General features: G+C 45.1%; 1 protein-coding gene and 1 pseudogene across 1 annotated transcript in view; one reads left to right on the top strand and one right to left on the bottom strand.

Moving 5' to 3' along the window:
- Positions 1 to 1,224: 1,224 nt before the first annotated feature.
- Positions 1,225 to 24,953, top strand: part of LOC130849515 (phospholipase A and acyltransferase 3-like) — a 30,035-nt gene continuing 6,306 nt past the window's right edge. The window contains exons 1-3 of the mRNA XM_057728467.1: positions 1,225 to 1,276; positions 5,399 to 5,501; positions 15,143 to 15,411. Coding sequence (XP_057584450.1) covers positions 1,268 to 1,276; positions 5,399 to 5,501; positions 15,143 to 15,411 — 381 coding nt within the window. The 5' untranslated portion in view covers positions 1,225 to 1,267. The remainder of the gene's footprint in view (positions 1,277 to 5,398; positions 5,502 to 15,142; positions 15,412 to 24,953) is intronic.
- Positions 12,831 to 13,577, bottom strand: LOC130849514 (rRNA-processing protein UTP23 homolog; annotated as a pseudogene).

Here is a 24,953-nt window from a genome sequence, read left to right as displayed (position 1 = left end):
TAAGTTTTTTTTGTTTTTTTTTTGGCACACGGGCTTAGTTGCTCCGAGGCATGTGGGATCTTCCTGGAGCAGGGATCGAACCCGTGTCCCCTGCATTGGCAGGCGGATTCTCAACCACTGCGCCACCTAGGAAGCCCCAAGTATAAGTTTTATATATATATTTTATTGTGCCTAGGTGTAATGTAAGCTGAATAAAATTGTCATGGCTCGAGTGTGGGCTGGAAAACAATTTCCAGACACAAAGCAGTGTAGGAAAAAGTAGGTTTATTGGAAACAAAGGACAGAGAGAGTGAGAAAGACGCTGGAAAATCAGCGGGATGACTTCCTGGAAGACCAAGGAGAGCTGACTCATTCCCCGGCTGGCAGCCAACTTTTATAAGCCCTAGGCAAAGAAAATTCCTGCTGGGAGAATGGCGTTAATCCATTGGTCCGTGTGCCAAAAGGCAAAGGGTGTCATGACGTGATAGGCCAGGATCCTATATGTTGAACGCCTTCCCTAATATGGGGTCGTGTCGTCAGCTCGCCTAAGTCAAGAAATAGAGCCTGAGTTAGGTTACCAACGTTGCTGGGGTGCAGGGGTTGAGCCAACTCTGGAATTGGGTTGCTAGGCCATAAATTAACTCTGACTTTGGTTTAGGGCTCCACAGACTGCCTATATTTAAAGTGTGCAATTTGATATATTTTTTTTTTAGTAATGTATATATGGCAATCCCAGTCTTCCAATTCTCAGAACCCCTTTTCCTTAAGATCTGCTTCCTGCAAGCAAATGTATCTCATAGGGGCAAGGAGTGCCTGAGCCCCACACGCTCCAAGGCACCCACCTCCTGAAGACTTGCCCTGTGGAGTGCAGCACCTCACCTGCCCTGCCCCATGGCTTCTGGCCCAATATTTCCTGGAGCTGTTACAGCGGCCTAGGAGGTGCACCGGGGGTTGGCACCTCTGTGCCTGTAATGCCCCCCTTCATGGAGCAGGAACAGTTGTCCAGGTTTTTGTTGAAAGAGACTCTGGGTCTCTCAAGCAGGAGCAGATCACAAGGACTCCCTCTTACTCTGACTGCTCCCTGGTGACTTTAAAGCCCCGGTGATTCCATGTTTTGAGGGTGTAGTCACTGACCTTTCCAGATAAAGCAAATCTTTAGTGTCCCTTTAAAAATTATTTAGTGTGTGATAGCTTTTAGTGCCGGAAGGAAAGGGAAAGTGAAACTCTTAACTTTGACATAAAAGCTCCTGGAAGAGCAGCAGAACCCAGACTCAGCCCTGGCCTCGCAATGGCTCCGGTAAGTCCCCTGAAACGTCCATCACTGACCCTGTGGTGGGAGGCAGCTCCCCTCCCAAGAAGGCCTTAGTCTGGCTGCCACCGCCTGTCCTGTGAAGGTTTCATGGAAAAGTGTATTTGTTGTTTAAAAGTCCCTTTTCCTGCAGGACCACCAGGTCTGTGGGCAGAGTGAGCCTCCTCCCTGCATCCGGGGCCGTGAGGGGCAGGGACCTCCGTGGGGAGGTGGTGGGTGCTTTGGGGGTCAAGGGGAAGAAGCTGAGGCGGGGGTTTGGGGGGGACCCTGGACATGAACCGTGAGTGCATCCCACCTCCTCTGCCTCAGCCACTGGGGTTTGGTGCCTTCTCCACCCCCAGGGCATTTGTCCGGCTAGATAAAGTGCACTTGCATTTCAGTATTCTGAGTCTGAAATCTCCCCTCCCAAGTAGCCCACTGTTTCTGAATGAGAGAAGGTTCAGTGGGGGGCAGGCTCCTTAGCTGGTGTGCAGCTGGAAGGGAACAAGCCAGACTCCTGCCATTCCTGGAAATCAACCAGTTTCGGGAAGAGGTGTGTCAGATTTCACAGGAAGTGTGGGGAAGAGTCATCTGGCCTTGCTGTGTCTGCTCTGTGTCTGCATCCAGCCCCATTTCCTTTCCAAGCAGAGACATAGCAGACGTTTAGTCTTTCTACGGCTGCTGTGGTCAGTGCCCTGGCCGTGGTCACAGACATCTGGGGACATTTAGGGATGGAGTGAATAGTCCCTACATGTTCTCCAGATAGAGACCATCTCTGGCCCTGCCCTGGCTGAGGGGGCGCCTTGGGATGAGAGAGCAGAGGAGCTGGGCAGGAGTCCTGGCCTCACGGAGCCTCCAGCCCTCCTGCTTGCACAATTCCTTTGCTCTTGTTCCAAGGCAGGCCCCTCACTGGACGCTGGAGATGCGGGGAGGGAGGGACGAGCACACAGGATCCTGCCTGAATGGAGCTCCAAGTGCAGAGGGGGTGCAGACAGGCACAGGGAATCCCAGCATGGCAGGACAGAGGGGGAGGTCCCTGGAGCCTGGGGACCCGGACAGGGCCGCTGACCAGGTGGGGCCTGCAGGCCAGCTTCTCAGAGGCAGGGTGTCTGATGAGGGAGAAGAGAAGGGAGTGTGGGGCAGGGGGTGGGGTCAGAGAAAAGCAGCTGTGCAGAGGAGCAGAGGCAAGAGCGAGCAATGGGTCAGGGAAAGGGCAAGTCATCCAGTCAGCCTGGGGGTGGGCGGGCAGGAGGGTGAAGAGGGGTGAGGCGGGCAGGTCAGGAAGGGCCCCAAGGGCTGCCCTGTGCTCTAAGGTCAGAGGAAGGTCATGGGCAGATGTGCCCTTGGGAGGCAAGTCACAGAGGGTCTTGGGGAGACTGGATGTGCAGTGACAGGGGCAGGAGGCAGGGGGCGGTCAGGAGGCAGAAGGGGTTATGGAGGCAGGGACAGGACTGCCCTGGACCAAGTCAGTGGATGAGAGATGGATGAGACAGTGAATTTCAGGAGAAACTTTCAGGGTCAGCCTTGTTTGTTGGACACTGACATGAGAAAGAGGGGAAGACAAGCTGCATCTCAGTTTCTCTGTAGATATTTTTGTTGCCGTCTGTGTGTGTGTGTGTGTGTGTGTGTGAATACATATATAGTTTGCAAGCGTGTTTCTCTGTGTAGGTCTCCTTTCATTGGTATCTGCCTGCGGCACAGGGAGCTCCGCGGGTCTGTGTACCTACTGCCTGCTTGTTACTTGACAGCATATTACTGGTGTCCCAACTGTCTCCTTTTGTAATTGGAGCCTCCCGGAGGGCTGGGTCTCTGCCTTGCCTTTATGTCCTGGCCTATTCATGGAAACACCCAGTTAAATTCTCCTTTGGGGATCCTTGGAGCTCCCCTAACTCTCAGCAAACAATTAATATATATTTTTTCTTTTATTCTGGAAAACAAATGGGATTCATAAATTGTCCCCATGGTCCGATGTTTTCAAATGGGTTCTCAGTAAGTTCTGGGTGCCTTCTTCTGGGAAGATAAATTATGATTACTGCAATAAAACAGCATGATTTATCTGTAAAATTCCTGTGAAAAGATTTTTTTTCCTGCCATAGGGGATGCTTGTTAGCAGTTTTAATGTTTGTATAAATAGAAATGAACTGCTATAGACCCTACTTCATACCACTGTAGAGTTGTGATTGGCTCTTCCCGTTGTCCATCATTTTTATCCCCGGGGAGGCCATACAAGGGGGAGTCCACACTCCCCTCTAATCTTTGACGGAATGTCTGTCAGGCCCACAGAGTTTGGTGGTGGGATGTGTGGAAACCCCTAGGGGTCTGTCCCCTAAGAGCAATCGGGTGAGCAGGAAAGGACAGAGGGGCTGGAACAACCTCGGGTGGGCTCTGTCTCTAGGTGTTTAAAGAGATTTAAGGTTAGTTTGGACCAGAGAAGCTCATCACCCGTGATTCTGGTCCAGGTTGGAGTGACCCCTACCCGCAGCACTTAGCACAATGTCTGATACTGGGAACTCAATCAGTTGAACCTCTCTGAGTTTTCTAAGGCTCTGGGCTGCTGTGCTCCCCTAACAGGGCGGGCTCTGAAGAGCCTTTCAGCAACCTTCCCACCTTCCCCTGTGCGCACAAGCACAGCCTCACTCCCACACACGCCCATTGTGATATAATGAGAAATGTATTTTTAGTGTTGGTCCCAGGTGCCTGCCACAGAGCTCTAAAACCCGAGGAATTTCCCGAGTGGTAGAGGCAAGAGGAATGTCTTTTGTCATTCAGCATAAGCCCCTTTCAACAGACCAGGTGATGGGAGGGCTGGGGTTTGCATTAATCACCAGTGGCCAATGGTTTAATCAATTGTGTCTACACTGAAGCCTCCATAAAACCCCTAACTAGGGTGTAGGTGAGAGCATGGAGGTGCTGGAGAGAGGTGGTCCCCGGAGGGGCACGGAAGCTCTGCCTCCCTCCCCCCACAGCTCGCCCTCTGCATTTCTGGCTGTTCCTGACTTGTGTGTTTTCTAGTAAACTGGTAATCTAGCAAGTACACTGTTTTCCTGAGTTCAATGAGCTTTTCCAGCACACTGCTAAACCCGAGGAGGGGCTGTGGGAACTCCCAATTTACAGTTCAGAGCACAGGTAAGAACCTGCAACTTGCAATTGCTGTCTGAGGTGTGTGGGGGTCTCAGTCTTCTAGGACTATGCCTGTGGGGTCTGCGCGAACTCTGGGCCGTTCGTGTCAGAATTGAGTTAAATTGTGGGACGCCCAGTCCGTGTGCACCGAGGACTGAATTGCTTATTGTGGGAAACCCACACATCCAGTGTCAGAAGTACTGGTGTGAGCACAGCGCAGAGGAGAGTTTTCCTTCGCTTGTCATACACACACACACACACACACACACACACACACCCCACTCCCCGCACACAGACACACACACCCTCTTATCCTTGGGATGAGCAGCCGGGGGACATTACTGCCAGAGGCTGACACCAATTCTCTGCCAGGCCCTGAGCCAGGTCAGTGAGTGTCTGTGTGACACCCCCCTATTTGACCTCCCCTGGCAGGATCCCCAGATGGAAACTGATCAACTAACCCGTAGCATTTGCCTGATGGTCAGTGTGGTGGTGAGGACACTGGGCCTGGTATCAGGCAGCCTAGCATTGAGTCCTGACCATGTCACTCAAGGGCTGTGTGGCTTTGCGAACATTCTTTTGCATCCCTGAGCCTTGATTTCTTCACTCATAACATGGGGTTTACAGCAGTGCCCACCTCATAAGAGAGTTGTGTGAGTTTATTGAGCTGTGCTTGTAAAACCCTGAGCAGAGTGCTTGGCTCAGAGTAAGAGGTCAAGAAATCATATTCCTAGAAAGAGGAACAATAAGGCAGAAACCCCAGCTAATGAAGAAACCCTTCAGGTGTGCACTTTGCAAGTTGTAATGACAGGTGGGCAGGCCCGTAGACCCTGCAGGTGTGGGACACAGCCTTGTGAAGTGGGACTGGCATTGGACTGGCCGGCAGGACTCAGGAGGATGCCCTGGAGCACTGTGAGCTGGAGGCCACTGAGCTGCCCCCTTCTAGCTGAGCCTGGCCCCTGGTTCCAAGTCCTGGTATCACCTCTAACAGCCCTCTTCTTGGTTTTGCAGCCAGAGCCCCAGCCTGGAGACCTGATCGAGATTTTCCGCCCTTTGTACTGTCACTGGGCCATCTACGTTGGCAATGGATATGTGATCCACCTGGCCCCTCCGAGTAAGGGCACCCAGGGCTCCACTGTGCTGGGTGGGAGCAGAGGGAGATGGGGGAGCTTTGGTTCACAGGGGACCCCTACATTCTTCTTGCACCCACCCCTGCATTTGGTTCCTGAATGCTTGCTGTGGGGCAATAGTTTTCAAACTGTGCACCTCAGAACCCCAGGGCCATGCAGAGAGACTGAGTTGGGCTTCCAAGAAGGCAGTTCTGCTTTTCATTTTTTTATATATTATGACTTTGTATAAAATACCTTTGATCCTTAAGTGCAAATCTCCTGGGAAGAGCACAGGTGTTTGGGCAGCAGACTTGGCTGTGAATCCAGCTTCACTTTCCACCCTTGGTTTCCTCATCTGTAACCTGAGGTTAAGAATCCTTGACTTGGAGAATTGTTGTGAGAATTCCCCACCCCTTTTCTCAAACTTTTTACTTCAACTGAAGTATAACCTAAATACAGTAAAGTGCACAATGTAGTCAAGTGTATAGTCAGTGAATTAAAAAGATGTATCCATCCATGTGACCATGACCCTATCAAGATCTAGAACATTTCCCCTCCCCAAAGAGGCCCCCTCGTGCCTCTTCGCTATCCTCTCTCCCTCCCTAGAGGCAGCCACTCTTCTAGGTTCTCCTGCTGTAGGTTAGTTGTGCCTGTTCTAGAAGGTCAGGGCAGAGGAATCACACAGCCTGTGCTCTTTTGTGTCCGGTTCTTTCACTGGCCCGTGAGGCCGTCCCTGTTCTGAGTTTTCCACTGCTGTGTGTCTTCGGTTATGTGAATACCCCTCAGTCTGTTACCCATTCTTCTGCTGATGGGCATCGATGCTTCCAGCTGTGGGGTGCTCTGTGAGCAGCTGCTCTGGACATTCTTGGGTGTGTCTCTTACTGACTAAGAATGGTAGCGAAACAAGAGAACTCATCTGTGTTTACAGAGAAAGCAGAAGTACCCCGAGTAAATGTCACCGTCCCTACGTGATCACCCAACCCACCACCATCTGTAACCACATAATCTGCCTTTTCTTCTGTTTCAATGCAAATGTGCCCCTGCCCTTATTTAAAAAGCCAGCCCCCTAGGAGTGTGCCCTGGACACCCTCCTCTTACTTTCACAAACACTTTGCTGTCAAATTCCCCTCTTCCTTCTATACTATTCTTATTGGCCTATAAACCACTGGACTATCTCCCACTGATCAAACAAACACCCCTTCTCCCTCACATCCTCCCTGCCTAACTTTGGATAGAGCAGATCTCCTGTTTTCCATGGCCTTTGCTGGTTCCTCATTTCCCATCCTCTCTCCTGTTCCCTCCACCAGGGAGTATTTCTCCCTCCTGGAGCAGCTCTTATCAAGGCTACGTCAATACGATCAATATGGTGGTCGCAGCTTATGGGGCTTCTCTGCAGCATTTAACAGGAGGACCTGTCTCTGCTCTTGCCCTGGCACTGCCTTTCTTCCTTTCCCACTGGGCCCTTCTTTCTTGGTGTCCTGTGGAGGGGGGCTCCTCCTCCTCTCCCATATGCCTAATTCTTACACTTCCCTCATCCGATCCCTTGGCTTCTAATGCTGGCTCTTTGTCATTGTCTCCCTAAGGACATAAAATTAACTTAGGACTAACCCTGCTCAGCTTCAGACATGTGTAACCTGTTGACTGCTTGGCATCTTCACTTGGGTGTCTAATTGGCATATAGAACTTGATACATCCCAGATGGAGGGCTTCAGTGGACAATACCATCCAGTTGCTTAGACTAAAAGTCTAGCATCATCCTTGATCCTTTTTACCCCATGTCTAATCCATTCGGAAATTGGCTTTATCTCCAAAACAGAGGCCCAATCTGATCACTTCCCAGCAACTCCACGGCTGTGTCCTGGGGTACGCTACCATCTTCTCTCACCTGATGCTACTGCAGCTTCTGGTTGTTCTCTCTGCCTCTTGTCCACTTAGACTCAGTCCTTCCTTCATTGGGCATCCAGCAAGATCATTCTAAAGTGTAAATCTGACTGTGTCACTCCTCTGCTTAAAATTTCGACTGGCATTTCCATCACACGAAGAATAAATTTGAAATCTGTGCTGTGGCCTGTGAGCCTGGTGTGGTCTGGCCTCTGCCTGCCTCACTGACCTTCCTGAAGCTTCCTCTTCTCTCCTCCTGGGTCTGTAGACTTCAAACACATTGCCCTCCTTGCAGCCTCAGGCATGCCACGCTCCTTTCTTCCCGAGGTCCTTGCCTTCACTCTACATGCTGCTTGTGGTGCTCTTTCCTGGCTCTCAGCACAGCTGCCTCTTCTTCATCATTCAAGTCTCAACTCATGCCCATTTCTGGGCATGGCCTTCCCAATCCCAAGCTAGATCAGCTTCCCCTGGTCATGCTGTCCTCTGGACTTCACTTAATTTTCTCCATAGCATTGTCAGTACCTGAAAGTGTCTTATTTTTTCTATTTGTTCCTTGTCAATGTGCTTTCAACTAGAGTGTAAACTAGTTGAGGACAGGTGCATTGTGTAGTTCATGTCTGTCTTCAGCACCTTGGACAAGGCTGGGCACCTATTAAGGCCTCAGTATTGTTTGGCTGCACAGAGTGGGTGTAACGGCTGCCCAGGAGGCAGGGAAAGGCATGACAGGGATCTGGGTGGACAAGTGTGACACCCTTCATGGGGTGAGTGATACTCCTGAAAGGGAAAAATGCTTCTATCTGCATCTTCTCCCTTGCAGGTCCCAGGAATCTCCTGAAATATGTGGGGCAAGGGGGACTGACCTCCTGTTGCTGAGAAAAGGGTGGAAAGTAGAGTTGGAAGGAAGCTTAGAGCACCACCCAATAACAATGAGAGTGGACAGTTGCTGGGCACTCAGCCTGTGCCAGGCACTGGTGGAGGTTCCTTATGTAGTCAGTTTCTTTAATTCTGGCAGCTCCCAGTTCAGTACTGTAGGCACAGGTAGAACTTACTGGTCCTATTCTACAAGGAATTGGGGACTCAGAGAAGTTACACAACTTGTCCAAGGTCACATAGCAGGAACGTTGTGGAGGTGGGACTCAAACCCTTACTCTCTCTCTATTTCTTGCCTTGAAACATGATTTTATAATGTCAAGTCTGAGGTTTCCCCAAATTTAGTCATAGACTGTTTGCCGTATCCATGTGCCATTTCTCCACTTGTTTGATATTTTCTTTTTTCTTTCTTTTTTTTAAGAAAAGTTATTTATTTTAGTCATAAATAGGAACTTATTCATGAAGCACTTCATACATGATCATGATATTCTAAAGATATAGATGAAGAAACACTATTTGAAGGTATCACAGGCAGCTCAAAGTCAGGAGCAATTTGACAAATTTTGCTTCAAACGTAAAGTGCAAAAACATTTGGGGAGGGTGCCAAAAAAGAAAAGCTTGATTTTTCAATTCCTAATTGAATTGACCCATTAGACATTTTAAATGTAACTTTTAAAGCCAACCTGAAAGAGTATTATTTTGGAATTTTGCCATTTAAGTTAACATTTACATCTAAAAGAAAATCATCCTCCATACTGGACAAATGGAACTCAAAAAAAGTAAAGGGATTTTTTTTCCCCAGGACCTTGTAAACAATTCAGTTCTCAAGAAAAACTGAGTGAAATGGATTTTTCAAGTAATTCTTTTTTTTTTAAGCTTTTTATTGGAATATAATTGCTTTACACTTTTGTACCACCTTTTGAGGTACACCAAAGAGAATCAGCTGTATTTATACATATATCCCCATATCCCCACCCTCTGGCGACTCCCTTCCACCCTCCCTGTTCTGGCCTTCTAAGGCATCACCCATCATCGAGTTGATCTCCCTTTGTTTTACAGCAACTTCACACTAGCTATCTATTTTACAGTTGGTAGTATAAATATGTCTATGCTACTCTCTCACTTCATCCCAGCTTCCCCTTCACCCCCACCAACCCCGTGTCCTCCAGCACATTCTCTGCATCTGCATCCTTATTCTTGCCCTGTCACTGGATTCATCAGCACCATTTTTTTTTTTTTAAGATTCCATATATATGGGTTAGCATACGGTATTTATTTTTCTCTTTCTGACTTACTTCACTCTGTATGACAGACTCTAGGTGCACTTGAGAAGAAAATGTATTCTGTAGTTTTTGGATGGAATGTCCTATAAATATCAATTAAGTCGAGATGGTCTAATGTGTCATTTCAAGCTTGTGTGTCCTTATTTATTTTCTGTTTGGATGATCTGTCCTTTGATGTAAGAGGGGTGTTAAAGTCTTCTACTATTATTGTGTTACTGTTGATTTCTCCTTTTATGGCTGTTAGCATTTGCCTTATGTATTGAGGTGCTCCTATGGTGGGTGCATAGGTATTTACCATTGTGATATGTTCTTATTGGATGGATCCCTTGATCATTATGTAGTGTCCTTCCTTGTCTCTTGCAATAGTCTTTACTTTAAAGTGTAATTTGTCTGATATGAGTACTGCTACTCCAGCTTTCTTTTGATTTCCATTTGCATGGAATATCTTTTTCCATACCTTTACTTTCAGTCTATATGTGTCCCTTGGTCTGAAGTGGGTTTCTTGTAGGCAGCATATAGAAGGGTCTTTTTTTTGGATCCATGCAGCCAGTCTGTGTCTGTTGGTTGGAGCATTTAATCCACTTACATTTAAGGTGATTTTTGACATGTATGTTCCTATTGCTATTTTCTTAATTGTTTTGGGTTTGTTTTTGTAGGTCTTTTCCTTCTCTTGAAAAGTTCCTTAAGCAATTGTTGTAAGGCTGGCTTGGTGGTGCTGAATTCTCTTAACTTTTGCTTGTCTGTAAAGCTTTTGATTTCTCCGTTAAATCTGAATGAGATTCTTGCTGGGTATTCTTGGCTGTAGGTTTTTCTCTTTCAGGACTTTCAGTATATCCTGCCATTCTGTTCTCGCCTGCAGAGTTTCTGCAGAAAGATCGGCTGTTACCCTTATGGGTTTTCCCTTATATGTTATTTGTTGCTTTTCTCTTGTTGTTTTTAATATTTTTTTTTTGTGTTTAATTTTTGTTAGTTCGATTAATATATGCCTTGGTGTATTTCTCCTTGGGTTTATTCTGTATGGGACTCTCTGCCCTTCTTGGACTTGATTAATTATTTCCTTTCCCATGTTGGGGAAGTTGTCCACTATAACCTCTTCAAATATTTTCTCAGACCCTTTCTTTTGTTTCTTCTTCTGGAATACCTATGATTAGAATGTTGGTGCACTTAATGTTGTCACCAAGGTCTCTGAGACTGTCTTCCATTGTTTTTCTTCTTTTTTCTTTTTCCTGCTCTGTGGCAGTTATTTCCCCCATTCTATCTTCCAACTCATTCGTTTTTCTGCCTCAGTTATTCTGTTGTTTATACCATCTAGAGTATTTTTAACTTTGGTTATTCTGTTGTCCATTACTGTTTGTTTGCTCTTTAGTTCTTCTGAGTCCTTATTAACTGTTTCTTGTATTTTCTGTATTTTGTTATTGAGATTTTGAATCATCTTTACTATCATTACTCTGAATTCTTTTTCAGGCAGTTTTCCTATTTCCTCTTCATTTATTTGGTCTTGTGGGTTTTTTTTCCTGCTCCTTTGCCTGCATGGTGTTTCTTTGTTTTCTCTTTTTGTCTCATTTATAGGATTTGCTGTCTCCTTTCCCTATGCTGCCTTGTAGTAATTCCTCTTGTTTCTGCCCTCTGCCCCCTGTGGTGGGGTTTGTCCAGTGTCTTGAGTACGCTTCCTGGTGGGGGGGATCTGGTGTCTGCTTTCCAGTGTGGCTCTGTGTCTTTTTTTCTCTGATGAGCAGGGCTGTGTCAGGTGGTGTGTTTTAGAGTATCTGTGTGGTTAATATGGCTTCAGGTAGTCTATGTGCTGATGGGTGGGTTTGTGTTCCTGTCTTGTTTGTAGTTTGGTGTGAGGTGTCCAGCCCTGGCAGTTGCAGACAGTTGGACGAAGCTGGGTTTTAGACTGTGATACAGGGCTCTGTGAGAGTTCTCTGCAGTTAATCTTCCCTGTGTCTGAGGGCTCCCTAGTAGTCTAGCATCCTGGATTCAGTGCTCCCTCCCCAGAGCCTCCTACTTGACTTCTGATGGAGTAGTCCGGACTTTAGTGGTTGCTTGTCCTGGCAATAAAGGGATTTAAAGAAGACTATCCAAGTCCCAGACTAATGGCAGCGTGTTGAGTCAAACAAATACTTGGGCATTTTGTATTACTCTGTGACCAGCAGAGCTTCCTTTATTGTTCTTCTGTAAGTTCCAGTGCATGGGGAGAGAGAGGGTACAATAGTGGCTCCTTCCCCTGGAGGTGAGTAAGCAGTGGCTCAACAAGTAATTCTTTATTTTACTAGATTATCAGTGCAACAAATATAAGTTCAGACACACTGGTGAAGCCTCAAAAAATGTACCTCCTACACACTCTATGCTCCACCACAGCAGAAGAGGAAATCAAGAAAGACTAGAATGAAGAATCTAGGCTACAAAAGTGACAAAGTAGATTCTCTGGATAAGGACAGGAAGTACCTGAGTGATAGCTCAGCAACATGCTTGGCAGAAAACCTTTTCACACTGGAGGACAGAGGGCTGGCTCCAGAAATATCGCCATGGGTAAGAACTGACCTGATACTATATCGAAAATTATGAGATCCTTTCCAGAGTTACTGGAGAATATAGCAAGTTCAAGTCAGATGCTAGAAGAACATGAGGCCATTATTAACTTCTGGACTAATAAAAAAATAACATAAGAAATAATTTCAACCATAGCATGCTACTTGGTTCAGTAGTAAGCAAAGTTTATAGTCATCAAAATGAAAATACTGAATTTGGGATGTATGAAGTCTGAAATATTAATATATTGGAAAAATGGTGGAGTAAAATAAGTAAGCAAAATTTCTACTCTTTCTAGTAGGAAACCAATAAATAATGGGCAGATAAAAAGGTAGCAGCATATTCATATTATTTGGAAATATAAAGATAAATTCTACAACCACTACATGAGATGAAAGAGGAAATTTCCTCTGTGAATGCGAAAGAGGGATTACCTTTTTGTCACAGGCGTTTTGGTACTATATGATTTTTTTAAAATTATCTGCATATAATGTTGGAGGGTGGGGGGGGTGGCAGTAAAACAGAACGAGACAACAGTTTTACATTAAAAAACAATTTCCAAATTCTCTGAGAAAACTAAGCATGATCACACCTAAATCCATCCATTCTGTTTTTTTTTCTTTTTTTTTTTTACAAATAATTTTGTATGGCTTGTGGGTCAATATTCATTTACAAAAATAAGTTTAGTCTTTTACCATTAGGACTTCTGGTTTCAAAAAGAAATTTATGTTCTTATTTGAATGTCTTTAAAAGTATCCAAAGGACTCATTATCCTTCTGCATTCTGCTTTTCAGAAAGTACTTTTGAGGTAGATCTGTTTCAGGTTCTTTTCCTTTTTCTTTTCTTTTCAGAGGCAGATGAGTTTGTATCCTGTGTTTTTTTCTTTTTCTTCAAACAGCTAAGAGGATTGGGGCCACTTATTTTCTTGGGCTTTTTTCTTCTTCTCTGTTCAGGGTCTTTTGCTAAACCTTGTTCCTCTTTGAGTTGCTTGATACTTTGTTTCTCATGCACTGAGACAAGCTGACCTGACTCTATGGCTTTCACAAATGCAATTGTTTTTGGAGAAGGTTTATCCAAGACTATAGTGTTCTGAATAATAAACAGGAGAGGAATTCTGGGCTTTTTCTTTACTTTCATAGACAAATTCTGATCCTGTGTTGCTACAAAATAATGGTGAGGATTTCCGTCTTCAACCATAGAAAGCAGACATTCTCATCCACTCACTGCACTCTTGAAATGGGGACAATTTTGAACCTGGCATTTTTGTGTAGTCAGCTTTGCCCCATATAAGTCCTTCCCCAATGTTTCCAAATCTTTTAGCACATGCCTGGTGGTGCACAGCTGAGCCTCCCCCATGAGCTGGCGGGGCAGCTGCTCCCGCAGCTTGATGTGGCCCTCCAGCGCCGCCTGACAGAAGGTGCCATCCAGCAGGATCTTGTACGGTTTGCGGACCCCAAAATTGTTGCGGAAGAAGCCAAGATGCTTCTTGGCGTGTTTCTGCCTTGTGATCTTCATGCCTGGCTTTCCCGGAGCGAGGCCACCGGACCAGGAAGCAGCAGTGAACGCACCCACTACACTACCCGCTACCAGCAAAGTGGGTGATCTTTTCTTCAATAGACTAATTTTAAAAAGTAAAGTAATTCTTTTTAAAGGAACTTTATATTCCTATATTGATGTGTGTTCATGAATCCATCTTAGTTGGTATTTGTGGATTCCCAGTGTTGGTTCAGCAAAGTTAAGAGACATATGAAAGCCATCCAGTGATGGAGCCAGAATCAGAACCCACAGCTTCTGTCAGCCTATGCCCTCACTCACCAGGGTGGCAGCCATGGTGCGACATGTAAGGAAGTCCTCACTCTTAGGTCTTGACAATGAACTTGCTCCAGGCACCTTGCGTGCCTCGCCCCAGTCCCAGCCCTGCTACCCACCTGCCTAGGGGCTGAAGGTGGATGGGTCTCAGGAGCTCCTCTGATCCAGTCCCCATGCCGATCCTTTTCACAAACTCGGGGTTCAAACACAGAAACCATCTTTTATTTACTTTGCTGAATCCATCAAGCATTCCTGCCCTATTAGTAACAAGTCTGAATTCTTCTGATTTCCTAAAATCTCAGGATTCTACTTAGGGCAGAGGGGGTTAGTCCTCTTTGGAAAGCCTAGCAGACAAGGACCTAGGCTATGATCGGGCCAACCTGCCCTGCTTGTTGCTTTCACATGGTGCTACAGTGGAGGATGGGTCCTGCCCAGGGTAACAAGACACTTCACCAACTGGGAAGAGCCCTGGGGGTTCCTGATTGCAGCAGGGCCACAGACGCTCTTTGAGGGAGAGTTAGCCTCCTCTGTGATGTTCCCTGGGGTCTGCCTCTTTAGTCCAAGCCCGCTTTTCAGCCATCATATCCAAAGCTTGCCCATCCCCACATGGTGTAGCCTGGCTGCCTCAGGAGGGATGCTCAAACTCTGTGCGGGCATCAGCTTTCCCTCCCCACCATCTTGATCTTTGTGTTGACCCCAAATCCCTTTCTTCAAGGCAATTTCTTTTCGGGAAATCTGTCCCCTCTTCCAGCCCCTCAGCCTTGGCCAGAGGTGTGCTGGTGTACCCCGTGGACCTCCCTGGTGTCACACCTTTGGGAGGAGCTGTGTGGTTTTGGTCCCTTTCCTCCAAGAAGGATGGGATCCGATTCTGCAAATCCATCTACCTTTTCTGCAGTCATCAGCTTTCAATGTGCCAGGAAAGTGTCGTCTTGGTAGGATCGAAAATTTCACACTCTGTTTCCCCAGGGAGGTGGGTGTGGTCAGGGCCCATATTTGCACAATCAAGAAGGCCACCGAAGTGTCACAGGGTGTACAAGGCCAGCTTCTCCAGGTTAAAAAAAATCACAAAGAATCATGGAACTTTACTCCTCCTCCTTTCAGATAAGGAAACCAGGGCCCAGAGACCACACCTTACTGAAAACCACACACCGCTGACCTTTTCACATCTGTTCATCCCCTTGTGGATGTGGTGGATGCCAGGCTGGGGGCTGCTCTAAGCCCCTGTGGGCTGGCCCAGGCCAATCCCTCTGTTCTTCATCCTGAATCCACAGGTGAATTCGCGGGGGCTGGTTTTGGATGTGTCTGCTCAGTGCTGAGCAACAGGGCCGTCGTGAAGAAGGAGCGGCTGTGCTTCGTGGCCGGGAGAGACCGCTACCGGGTCAACAACAAGCACGATGACAAATACAGGCCGTTGCCTCCCAGCCAAATCGTCCAGTGGGCGGAGGAGCTGGTGGGCCGGGAGGTTCCCTACAGGCTGACCAGCAAGAACTGCGAGCACTTTGTCAGTATGCTGCGCTATGGGATCCCCTGCAGCGACCAGGTGGGTCCTCAGGGTGTCCCCATCCCTGGGAACCACACCATTTCCTCACCTGAGCAGGGCATCAGTGTGGGCTGGGCTGGGGTGGAGACAGGGGCACAAACAAGACAGAATAGCAGGGACAGAACCCTGCCCTCCGGGACGGCACAGTCGGGGTGGGGATGGGGGTGGGGAGACGGGCACCGCAGGCCAGTGCGGTCAGGGGACAATAGCCGAGGGCGTGAGCACAGCCATCACTGTCAGCCTGGTTGTCTGGCCCTCCCTGACCCTGACATGGACCCTTCCCACAGCCCCAGAGGCAGGTTTTATTATCCCACTCTACAGGTAGGGAAACTGAGGCTCAGAGCACTTGAGGATGGCCATTCATTTCATCAAACAAATCTGTGTTGTCTCTTTTCCCGAGAGTGGTCTCCATCTGTGCTGATAGGTGGCAGAGGTGCGATTTGAAGCCCAGGTCTCCCTGACACGGCTTTTCCTGCTTGTAGAAAGCACTGTGCTCAGCCGCACTGTAACCCAAGGGACAGTCCCGGGGGCCCCAGGGGAGGCAGTTTTGCTCATTTACTTACTTGATTTTGGCCATGGGCCTTGTCTTTGTTGAATCTCTTTTTCTCCTGGGAAACTAACTTCCTTCCCATGTTCTCTCACTCCTCCCCTCCCTTTCTGGCCCTTCCCCCACATGCCCTCCTTTTTGGGGGGAACATTGTTCCAAAATGTTCTTAGATGCCTGTGGATGCTAAAGAGTATGCTTTTTTTTTTTTTCCTTTCGGTGAAGGGTGAGCTTAAGACGGGTCAGGTAGTTGGTTTTCATTGCTTTTTTATTTTATGAAATGTGGTCTCTTCTTCCTTGGTCAGTGTGGTGGTCAAGAGCGTGGGCTCTTGGAGTCAGGCAGCACTGGCCTACATCTGGGCTCTATCTTTTTCCAGCTTTATGACCTTGGGGGATGAATTCAAGTTCTCTAAAACTTGGTAAAGTTCAAGTGATACTATTGATCTCGGAGGGTTACTGAGCAAATTAAATAAGACACCATTATGCTTAGTAGAGTGGCATCTCGGAAAATGCACTTAATAAATTGTAACAGTTGAAGGAGTCCTAGTGGTCCTCATCTTCATTCTTTTTCTTGGATCACCCAGCGTCTTGTCCCCTGGCCTGTGTGGGCCACAGTGACTGGCTGGGGAGGCATTCACCAGCACCCCTACAAGGATCATGCCCAGCTTCCTCAATCTGCTCTTAACCAGCCGCATTTACTGCACTGACCTGCTTGTTGGTTAGTTCATCCTGTGCTCTGTGATGCTACAGTAGATGTCTTCCAGTGGGCATTCTCTTATTTTTTTCTTCCATCATGTTATTATTAATCAATTAATATATATGTAAATATACACATGTATATAAATACATGTATATTTGATACATATATATGTACATATATACAACGAATATATATGTACATATATATGAATGTGAAAGGTGATTAATATACAAACTGAGGGGTAGCAAGGACACAGCTAGCTAGGTAAGGACTGGGCAATGCTGCCAATGTTTGGTGAAGAGTCCCAGAATCTCTGGGTCACAGTCTAGTTTCAACTTCCCTGACACTTTGTAACAGCTTCTTCCTGGGAATGCTAGTGGGCAGGTCCATGAGAGGAACATTATGAGTCAGATTACAAATGTGATGTAACCAGAAGGCACCTGGGGGAAGATGGCACTCAGCACATCTATCTAGTGGGGACAATAGCTTTCAGAACCTTTGTCTTGAGTCACATTTAATGCATACTGTCATCCTGGTATCTCTCTTTCCTAGCATCCCTTAGCGATGCCCTTCAGTTCTTTCCTGTATTAATGCTTTTATCCTCTGTAACTCATATCTTTCTCTTTCTTGGAGTACTCTCTTGTTTTGGTGGAATACCACCTCTAATAGATTCTGAGAAAGTGTTGCAGAAATCGGTCCATCGAGAAACCAAGCACCATGCTCGGAGGGTTGGAGAACTCAGGTTTATTAAGTCGGCTGCCCCAGACAAGCTAACGCTCCAAAGTTCTGGGCCCTGAGCTCAGGGTGAGCTTTACTTTTCTAGCGCACATGTTTACAGAGCATGAAAGTTTCCAAACAAAAACTTACAAGAGCAGATGCAGAACATTCCATTTTTTAGCAAAACATCTTAAAGTTACATTGGATTGTTAGGTCATCCTGTTTTTCTGTCTTTCTCAGTGCAGCAAGCATATTTCACAAAAGCAAAACAAGCATGGAATTATTTTTAGCTGAGTGTAAGTTTCTAACTTTCCTCTTCAAAAGGATGCAATTTTTTTTAAGCTCTTTACTGGAATATATTTGCTTTACACTCCTGTACCACCTTTTGAGGTACACCAAAGTGAATCAGCTGTATTTATATGTATGTATCCCCATATACCCACCCTCCTGAGACTGCCTCCCACCCTCCCTGTCCTGGCCCTCTAAGGCATCACCCATCATTGAGTTGATCTCCCTTTGTTATACAGCAACTTCCCACTAGCTATCTATCTTACATTTGGTAGCGTATCTATGTCTATGTTACTCTCTCAGTTCATCCCAGCTTCCCCTTTGCCTCCCCTACCCTAGCCTCGTGTCCTCCAGTCCATTCTCTCCATCTGCATCTCCACTCATGCCCTGTCACTGGGTTCATCAGTAACATTTTTTTTTTTTTAGATTCCATATATATGAGTTAGCATACAGTATTTGTTTTTCTCTTTCTGGCTTACTTCACTCTGTATGACAGACTCTAGGTCTATCCACTTCATTACATATAGCTCCATTTCATTCCTTTTTATAGCTGAGTAATATTCCATTGTATATATATGCCACATCTTCTTTATCCATTCATCTGTTGATGGGCATTTAGGTTGCTTCCATGTCCTGGCTATTGTAAATAGTGCTGCAATGAACACTGTGGTACATGCTTCTTTTTGGAGGATACATTTTAAAAAGACCATTCATGCCTGAAAACATCTTCATTTGATCCTTGTAGTTGATTGATAGTTTGTCTGGGTATGGAATTCTAGGCTGAAAAGAATTTTTTTCAAAAATGTGAAACCATTGCTCCATTGTCATTTAGTTTATGCTATTGTTGTCAGGAAATCTCAACTGGTTCTGATTTTTGATCCTTTGTATGTGACCAATTTTATCATTCTGGAAGCATAGAGAATCTTCTCTTTATCTTCAGTGTTCTGAAATTTCACAGTGATAAACCTTGTGTGGATCTGTTTTCATGAATTGTGCAGGTACTTCATGACTCTTTTCAACCTGGAAATTCTATTCCTTCAGTTCTGGGGAATTTTCCATTTTCTCTTCTGTCATTCTGGAACTCTGATTATTCAGAGGTGTGCCCCTAGACTGTGCCTCTGATTTTCTTATCTTCCTTCCCTTGTTTTCCAATTCTTTATCTTTTTCAATTAAAAAATGAAAAATAAAAAAATAAAAAAATAAAAAAATTAGAAAACAAAGGTAAAGGGGAACGTTGCAAACAACGGAAAGATGAATCTGAGCTCTGTGTGTGTGTGTGTTTGTGTCCTCTCAAGCAATCACCCATCACTGGACAAAGCCAAGCTCTGTTACATCCGTGCAGGCCTGGTTACCTGCATAATAGACTAGCAGCATTTTCTGGTGGTTCTTTACTAAAATGCTTAATTGTCTGTCTTCCTGAAAGTGCCTGCAGTCCTTGCCTCCACGCTGGGATGGTTGCATTATCATCTTCATGGCTTCCCAGTTTTGTAGACAGGGTCCTGATGTTTGAAGTTAGTGGGTACAGTAAGGTTTTGTATCAGGTTCCTGGGCTTACTTGGCATGCCTCTATTCCTTTGTCTTTTGTTCTTTCTGGATAGGGTTTCAAAATTTAATTTTCCGTTTTTCAAGGTAATACATGCACACAATTTGAAAATGCAACTTAGAACAGAAGACAGGATTCCTCGCCACACCCCTCTCTACTCCTCCCAGCCCCCATCCCAAGAGGCAACCACTCTTCTCCCTTTTAGTCATTTATTTTGGCATTGACTTATTTCTGAATTTCTAAACAATATGGGGTTACTACTTATGTTCTAATGCAAAAATTCTGGGTGTGCTCTTTTGATCTCTTATCATGGTAAGTGAAAATTAAACTAATTAATATCCCTCATCTCCCATCGCTCTCACATTATCTGTGTAATTTCAGAGTATACATTTTTATGAAATTAATATTCATCATTTGCTTTATTTCTTTGCAAATTTTACTCACAGCTGAGGGCTGTAGTCTATTATGATAGGTTCTTTCCTTTTTTGAAGGGGTGTATAGCGTTCTTTTTTTCTTGAAGATAATGATTACCTCTTTTCTTTGTTTAGTTTTCCGTATACATAATGAAAATTCTTCTTATACCATCCAGTTAGCTCTCAGTACAGTTTTCCACAGTTGAAATCACATCAAGTAATTTATCAATTCTAGTATATTTTCCTTGGACACATCCATCCTGGAGATGGCGTTCTGCTGTCTACGCTGGTTGGTCCTTGAGTGACTGCATGCTTCACCCTAGGACTTCCCTTTACTGTCATCCTTGGGATTTGCTTTGCCTTTCTCTGGGATTGGATTTCCTGGCTTCATGGTCTCTTGCTTTCTCACTTCTCTGCTCTTTCTCTTATTTAGGTAGACCGCATTCCCCAGAAGTTGCCTTAGGATATACAGCAAAATGGTGACAACAGTCACCTCGATATGCCAGGCTCCAATCTGATTGGTTACTGTGTGAGTTTCCTGTGGCTGCTGTAACAAACCACCACAAATTTAGTGCCTTAAAACAACACTCATTTATTGTCTCATAGTTGTGGAGGTCAGAGGTCAGAAATGGGTCTCCCTGGGCTAAAATCAAGGTGTCAGCAGGGCTGTGTTCTTTTCTGGAGGCTCTCAGGGAGAATCTGTTTTCTAGTCTCTTCCAGCTTCCAGAGGCTGCCTGCATTCCTTGGCTTGTGGCCCCCTTTCATCTTTCAAGTTAGAAGTGGCTGGTTGCATCTTTCTCACATTGTGCTACTCTGACACTGACGTTTCTGCTTCCCTCTTCCATCAGAAACTTTGTGATCACATGGGGCCCACCAGGAAATCCAGGATAATCTTCCTATTCTAAGGTAAACTGATTAGGAACCTTAGTTCCATCTGCAACTGAATTCCCTCTCTCCATGTAGCATAATATACATACAAGTATTAGGAGTTAGGACATATTCTGGAATTAAGACATGGACATCTCTGGGGGCTATTTTTCTGCCTACCAGTTACTGTCTACACCAGGTACAAACTTATGGAGCTGGGATCTCCTCTTGCTGTTATTCTAGAAAATTTCCATCTATTCTCTCCTGCACCAGGGCACTGTCTTCTATATCTCATGTCCTCTTTTTTGGTTTCCTCCCTCCTTTTGTGGAATCTCCTTCAACAGCTTCCTGACAGAGGATGCATGGAAGGTGAATCTTTTGAGACCCTGTATGTCTGAATTATGTTTCAATTTACCCTCCTGCTTGATTTGATAGTCTGTCTGGGTATAGGATTCAGGTTAGAAATTGCTTTCCTCTAGGATGTTGGAGGCATGGGTCTGTGGTTTCCTTGCTTCCAGCATTGCTCATGTGAAATCTGAAGTAATTCTGATTCCTGATCTTTTCTCTGGTCCCTGTTTTTCTCCCCTGCTCTAGAAGGTGTAGCATCTTGTCTTTAGCTGGTGTTCAAAAATCTCACAGCAATGTGCCTGGGCATAGGTCTGCTTTTCTCCCTGAAGATGGGCCTCAGAGCACCATTTCCATCTGAAAATGTACATCTTTTGGTCCTAGTAAATTGTCATGAATTATTTCACTCTTGCTTCCCCTCCTCTGTGTTTCCTCTGTTATCTCTTCTTGGAATGTTTATTGTTCAGATGTTGGACTGCCTGGATGATTCCTTCATTTTTACCTTTGGCATCTTCTTCATCCTCTTTGCTGTTCCTTCTGAGAGATTTCCTCAACTTTATCTACAAGTTTCTATTGAGTTTGTCATTTCCATCATATTTTTATTTTTGAAGAACCTATTTTTTTAAAGCTCTTTATTGGAATATAATTGCTTTACACTGTTGTGCCAATTTTTGAGGTACACCAAAGTGAATCAGCTGTATTTATGCATATAACCCCATATCCCCATGCTCCTGCGACTCCCTCCCACCCTCCCTCTCCTGGCCCTCTAAGCCATCACCCATCATCTAGTTTATCTCCTTATGTTATGCAGAAACTTCCCACTAGCTATCTATTTTACATTTGGTAGTGTATATATGTCAATGCTACTCTCTCACTTCGTCCCAGCTTCCCCTTCCCCCTCCCCCAGCCTCGTGTACTTAAGTCTGTTCTCTACATCTGCATTTCCACTCTTGCCTGTCACTGGGTTCATCAGTATCATTTTGTTTCCTTAGATTCCATATATATGAGTTAGCATATGGTATTTGTTTTTCTCTTTCTGGCTTACTTCACTCTGTATGACAGACTCTAGGTCTATCCACTTCATTACAAATAACTCAATTTCATTCTTTTTTATGGCTGAGTAATATCCATTGTATATATGTGCCACATCTTCTTTATCCATTCATCTGTTGATGGGCATTTAGGTTGCTTCCACGACCTGGCTATTGTAAACAGTGCTGCAGTGAACATTATGGTACATGTTACGTTTTGGTTTATGGTTTTCTCAGGGTATAAGCCCAGTAGTGGGATTACTGGGTCATATAGTAATTTTTAGTTTTTTAAGGAAGCTCCAAACTGTTTCCCATAGTGGCTGTACCAACTTACTTCCCCACCAGCAGTGTAGGAGACTTCCCTTTTCTCCACACCCTCTCCAGCATTTATTGTCTCTAGTTTTTTTGATGATGGTATTCTGACTGGTGTGAGGTGATACCTCATTGTGGCTTTGACTTGCATTCCTCTAATGATTAGTGATGTTGAGCATCTTTTCATGTGTTTGTTACCCATCTGCATGTCTTCTTAGGGCAAATGTCAATTTAGGTCTTCCCCCCTTTTGTGGATTGGGTTATTTGCTTTTTTGGCATTAAGCTGCCTGAGCTGCTTGTACATTTTAGAGATGAATCCTTTGTCCGTTGCTTTGTTGGCAAATATTTTCTCCCATTCTGAGGGTAAGAAGGGGAAAAAGATGGTGGAGGAGCAGGACATGGCAATCACCTTCCTCCACACAAATACATCAAAAACACATCCACTTGGGGAGTGGCTCCTGGAGAACACTTCCGAAATGCTCAGACCTCCAAAAAGGCAAGAGAAATTCCACTTAATCGGGTAGTGCAAAAAAAAAAAAGAAGGGGATAAAAGAGACAAAGAATTCTGAGGAAACTGGCCCCTCTGGGAGGGAGCTGTGAGGGGGGAAGGTTCCCACACACTGAGAAGCCCCCTCTACCGGTCGGGAAGGACAGGGGGAGCCTCGGAGCCCCCAGAAGAGAGAGCAACTGCACGTCTGCAGAGGGCAGAGCAGAGAGATCCCCACACGGAGGAGTCAGGCAGCACTCCCCAGCCTAAGAACCGATTTTTATTCTGCCAACGTTCCATTACTTTAGTAGCACTGTGTTCTTGTTAATTGGATGGACTCTATTTTCTAATGACACTCTTCAAAGAGATGTTTTCAGGAAACTATGATCCCCCATGCCACACGGGCAGACAAGAAATTAAAAAATAAATAATTAAAATTAAAAAATTGAAAACAGACACGAAAAGATGTTTTCTTTTCTACATGTGGTTTCTTTTGTCCAGATTGCTTTTTCCTGTGTGTTTTGCTCTCGGTCTTCTGTTTTAGGGGTCCTGCTCAGTTGTCTGGTGCATCTTGGTTGTGTGCTCATGATTAATGGTAGGGGGCTGGCTGAGTGAGCTGGGAGGGGGCAGTGGCTTGTTGACTTCAAGTATTGCTTCAGGGTGTTCTGGGTAGACTGGGAAACCCCAGTATTGGTATCTTTTCTTGTTTCCACTTGGGCCAGTCAGATTCCCCAGAAAAGTGTTTCTGACTCTTGTGTGGAGGGTAAAGTACTGGAAGCAGAGAGGGATGGGAGGGCCAAGAGTCTCCATCTAGCATTTTTATGGCCTCTCAATCCCTTGCTGCGGGTATGATCCTCACATCCTCACATGCACTTCTGTTTTCAGACCCCCAAATCTTCTGACTTTTGTTGTGGTTAGGGATGGGTCCAGAGACCTAGCGCGTGCTCTCTCTCTCTCTCACCCACTTCCAGAGGTACCTGGTGATGCCAATACGTGATCTTTTTCAGAGATTCGGTTGTATATGGGAAGTCCTTTACATACAAACTTTCAAGTTGTCCACTTTCTAATAAACGAACCTGCGTTCCATAGACTACTTCAGTTTTCCTCTGTGTCCTAATGCGGATGACCCTTCAACTCTACTGTCTCCCACCTCCTCTCCCTCCTCCAGTCATTAACTTTTCTTTTCTTTCTTTTTTTTTTTTTAAGAACTTTTATTGAGATACAGTTAACATACAATAAACTGCTTATGTGTAGAGTGTACTATTTGGTATCCCAATCTCCCAATTCATTCTCCCCCAACCCTCCCCCCTTCCCCACTTGTTGTCCATATGTTTGTTCTCCACATCTGTGTCTCTATTTCTGCCTAGCAAACTGGTTAATTTGTACCATTTTTCTATATTCCGCATATATGTGTTAATATATGATATTTGTTTTTCTCATTCTGACTCACTTCACTCTGTATGACAGTCTCTAGGTCCATCCATGTCTCTACAAATGTCCCAGTTTCATTGCTTTTTACAGCTGAGTAATATTCCATTGTATATATGTACCACAACAGTTTTATCCATTCATCTGTTGATGGACATTTAGGTTGCTTCCATGTCCTGGCTGTTGTAAATAGTGCTGCAATGAACATTGGAGTTCATGTGTCTTTTTGAATTATGGTGTTCTCTGGGTATATGCCCAGCAGTGGGATTGCTGGGTCATATGGTAGTTCTATTTTTAGTTTTTCAAGAAACCTCCATACTCTTCTCCATAGTGACTGTATCAATTTACATTCCCACCAGCAGTGCAAGAGCATTCCCTTTCTCCACACCCTCTCCAGCATTTACTGTTTGTAGATTTTCTGATGATGCCCATTCTAACCAGTGTGAGGTGATACCTCATTGTAGTTTTGATTTGCATTTCTCTAATAATTAGTGATGTTGAGCAGCTTTTCATGTGCCTCTTGGCCATCCATATGTCTTCTTTGGAGAAATGCCTATTTAGGTCTTCTGCCCATTTTTTGATGGGGTTGTTTGTTTCTTTGATATTGAGCTGGATGAACTGTTTATATATTTTGGAGATTAATCCTTTGTCTGTTGATTTGTTTGCAAATATTTTCTCCCATTCTGAGGGTTGACTTTTCGTTTTGCTTATAGTTTCCTTTGCTGTGCAGAAGCTTTGAAGTTTCATGAGGTCCCACTTATTTATTTTTGTTTTTATTTCCATTACTCTAGGGGTGGATCAAAAAAGATCTTGCTATTACTTATGTTGGAGAGTGTTCTTCCTTTGCTTTCCTCTAGGAGTTTTATA

This window comes from Hippopotamus amphibius, chromosome 3 (assembly GCF_030028045.1).
Source record: "Hippopotamus amphibius kiboko isolate mHipAmp2 chromosome 3, mHipAmp2.hap2, whole genome shotgun sequence".
NCBI classification, from domain to species: Eukaryota; Metazoa; Chordata; class Mammalia; order Artiodactyla; family Hippopotamidae; genus Hippopotamus; species Hippopotamus amphibius.
The sequence above is the reverse complement of the archived record's forward strand: the minus strand, read 5'-3'. Positions and strand labels throughout refer to the sequence as shown.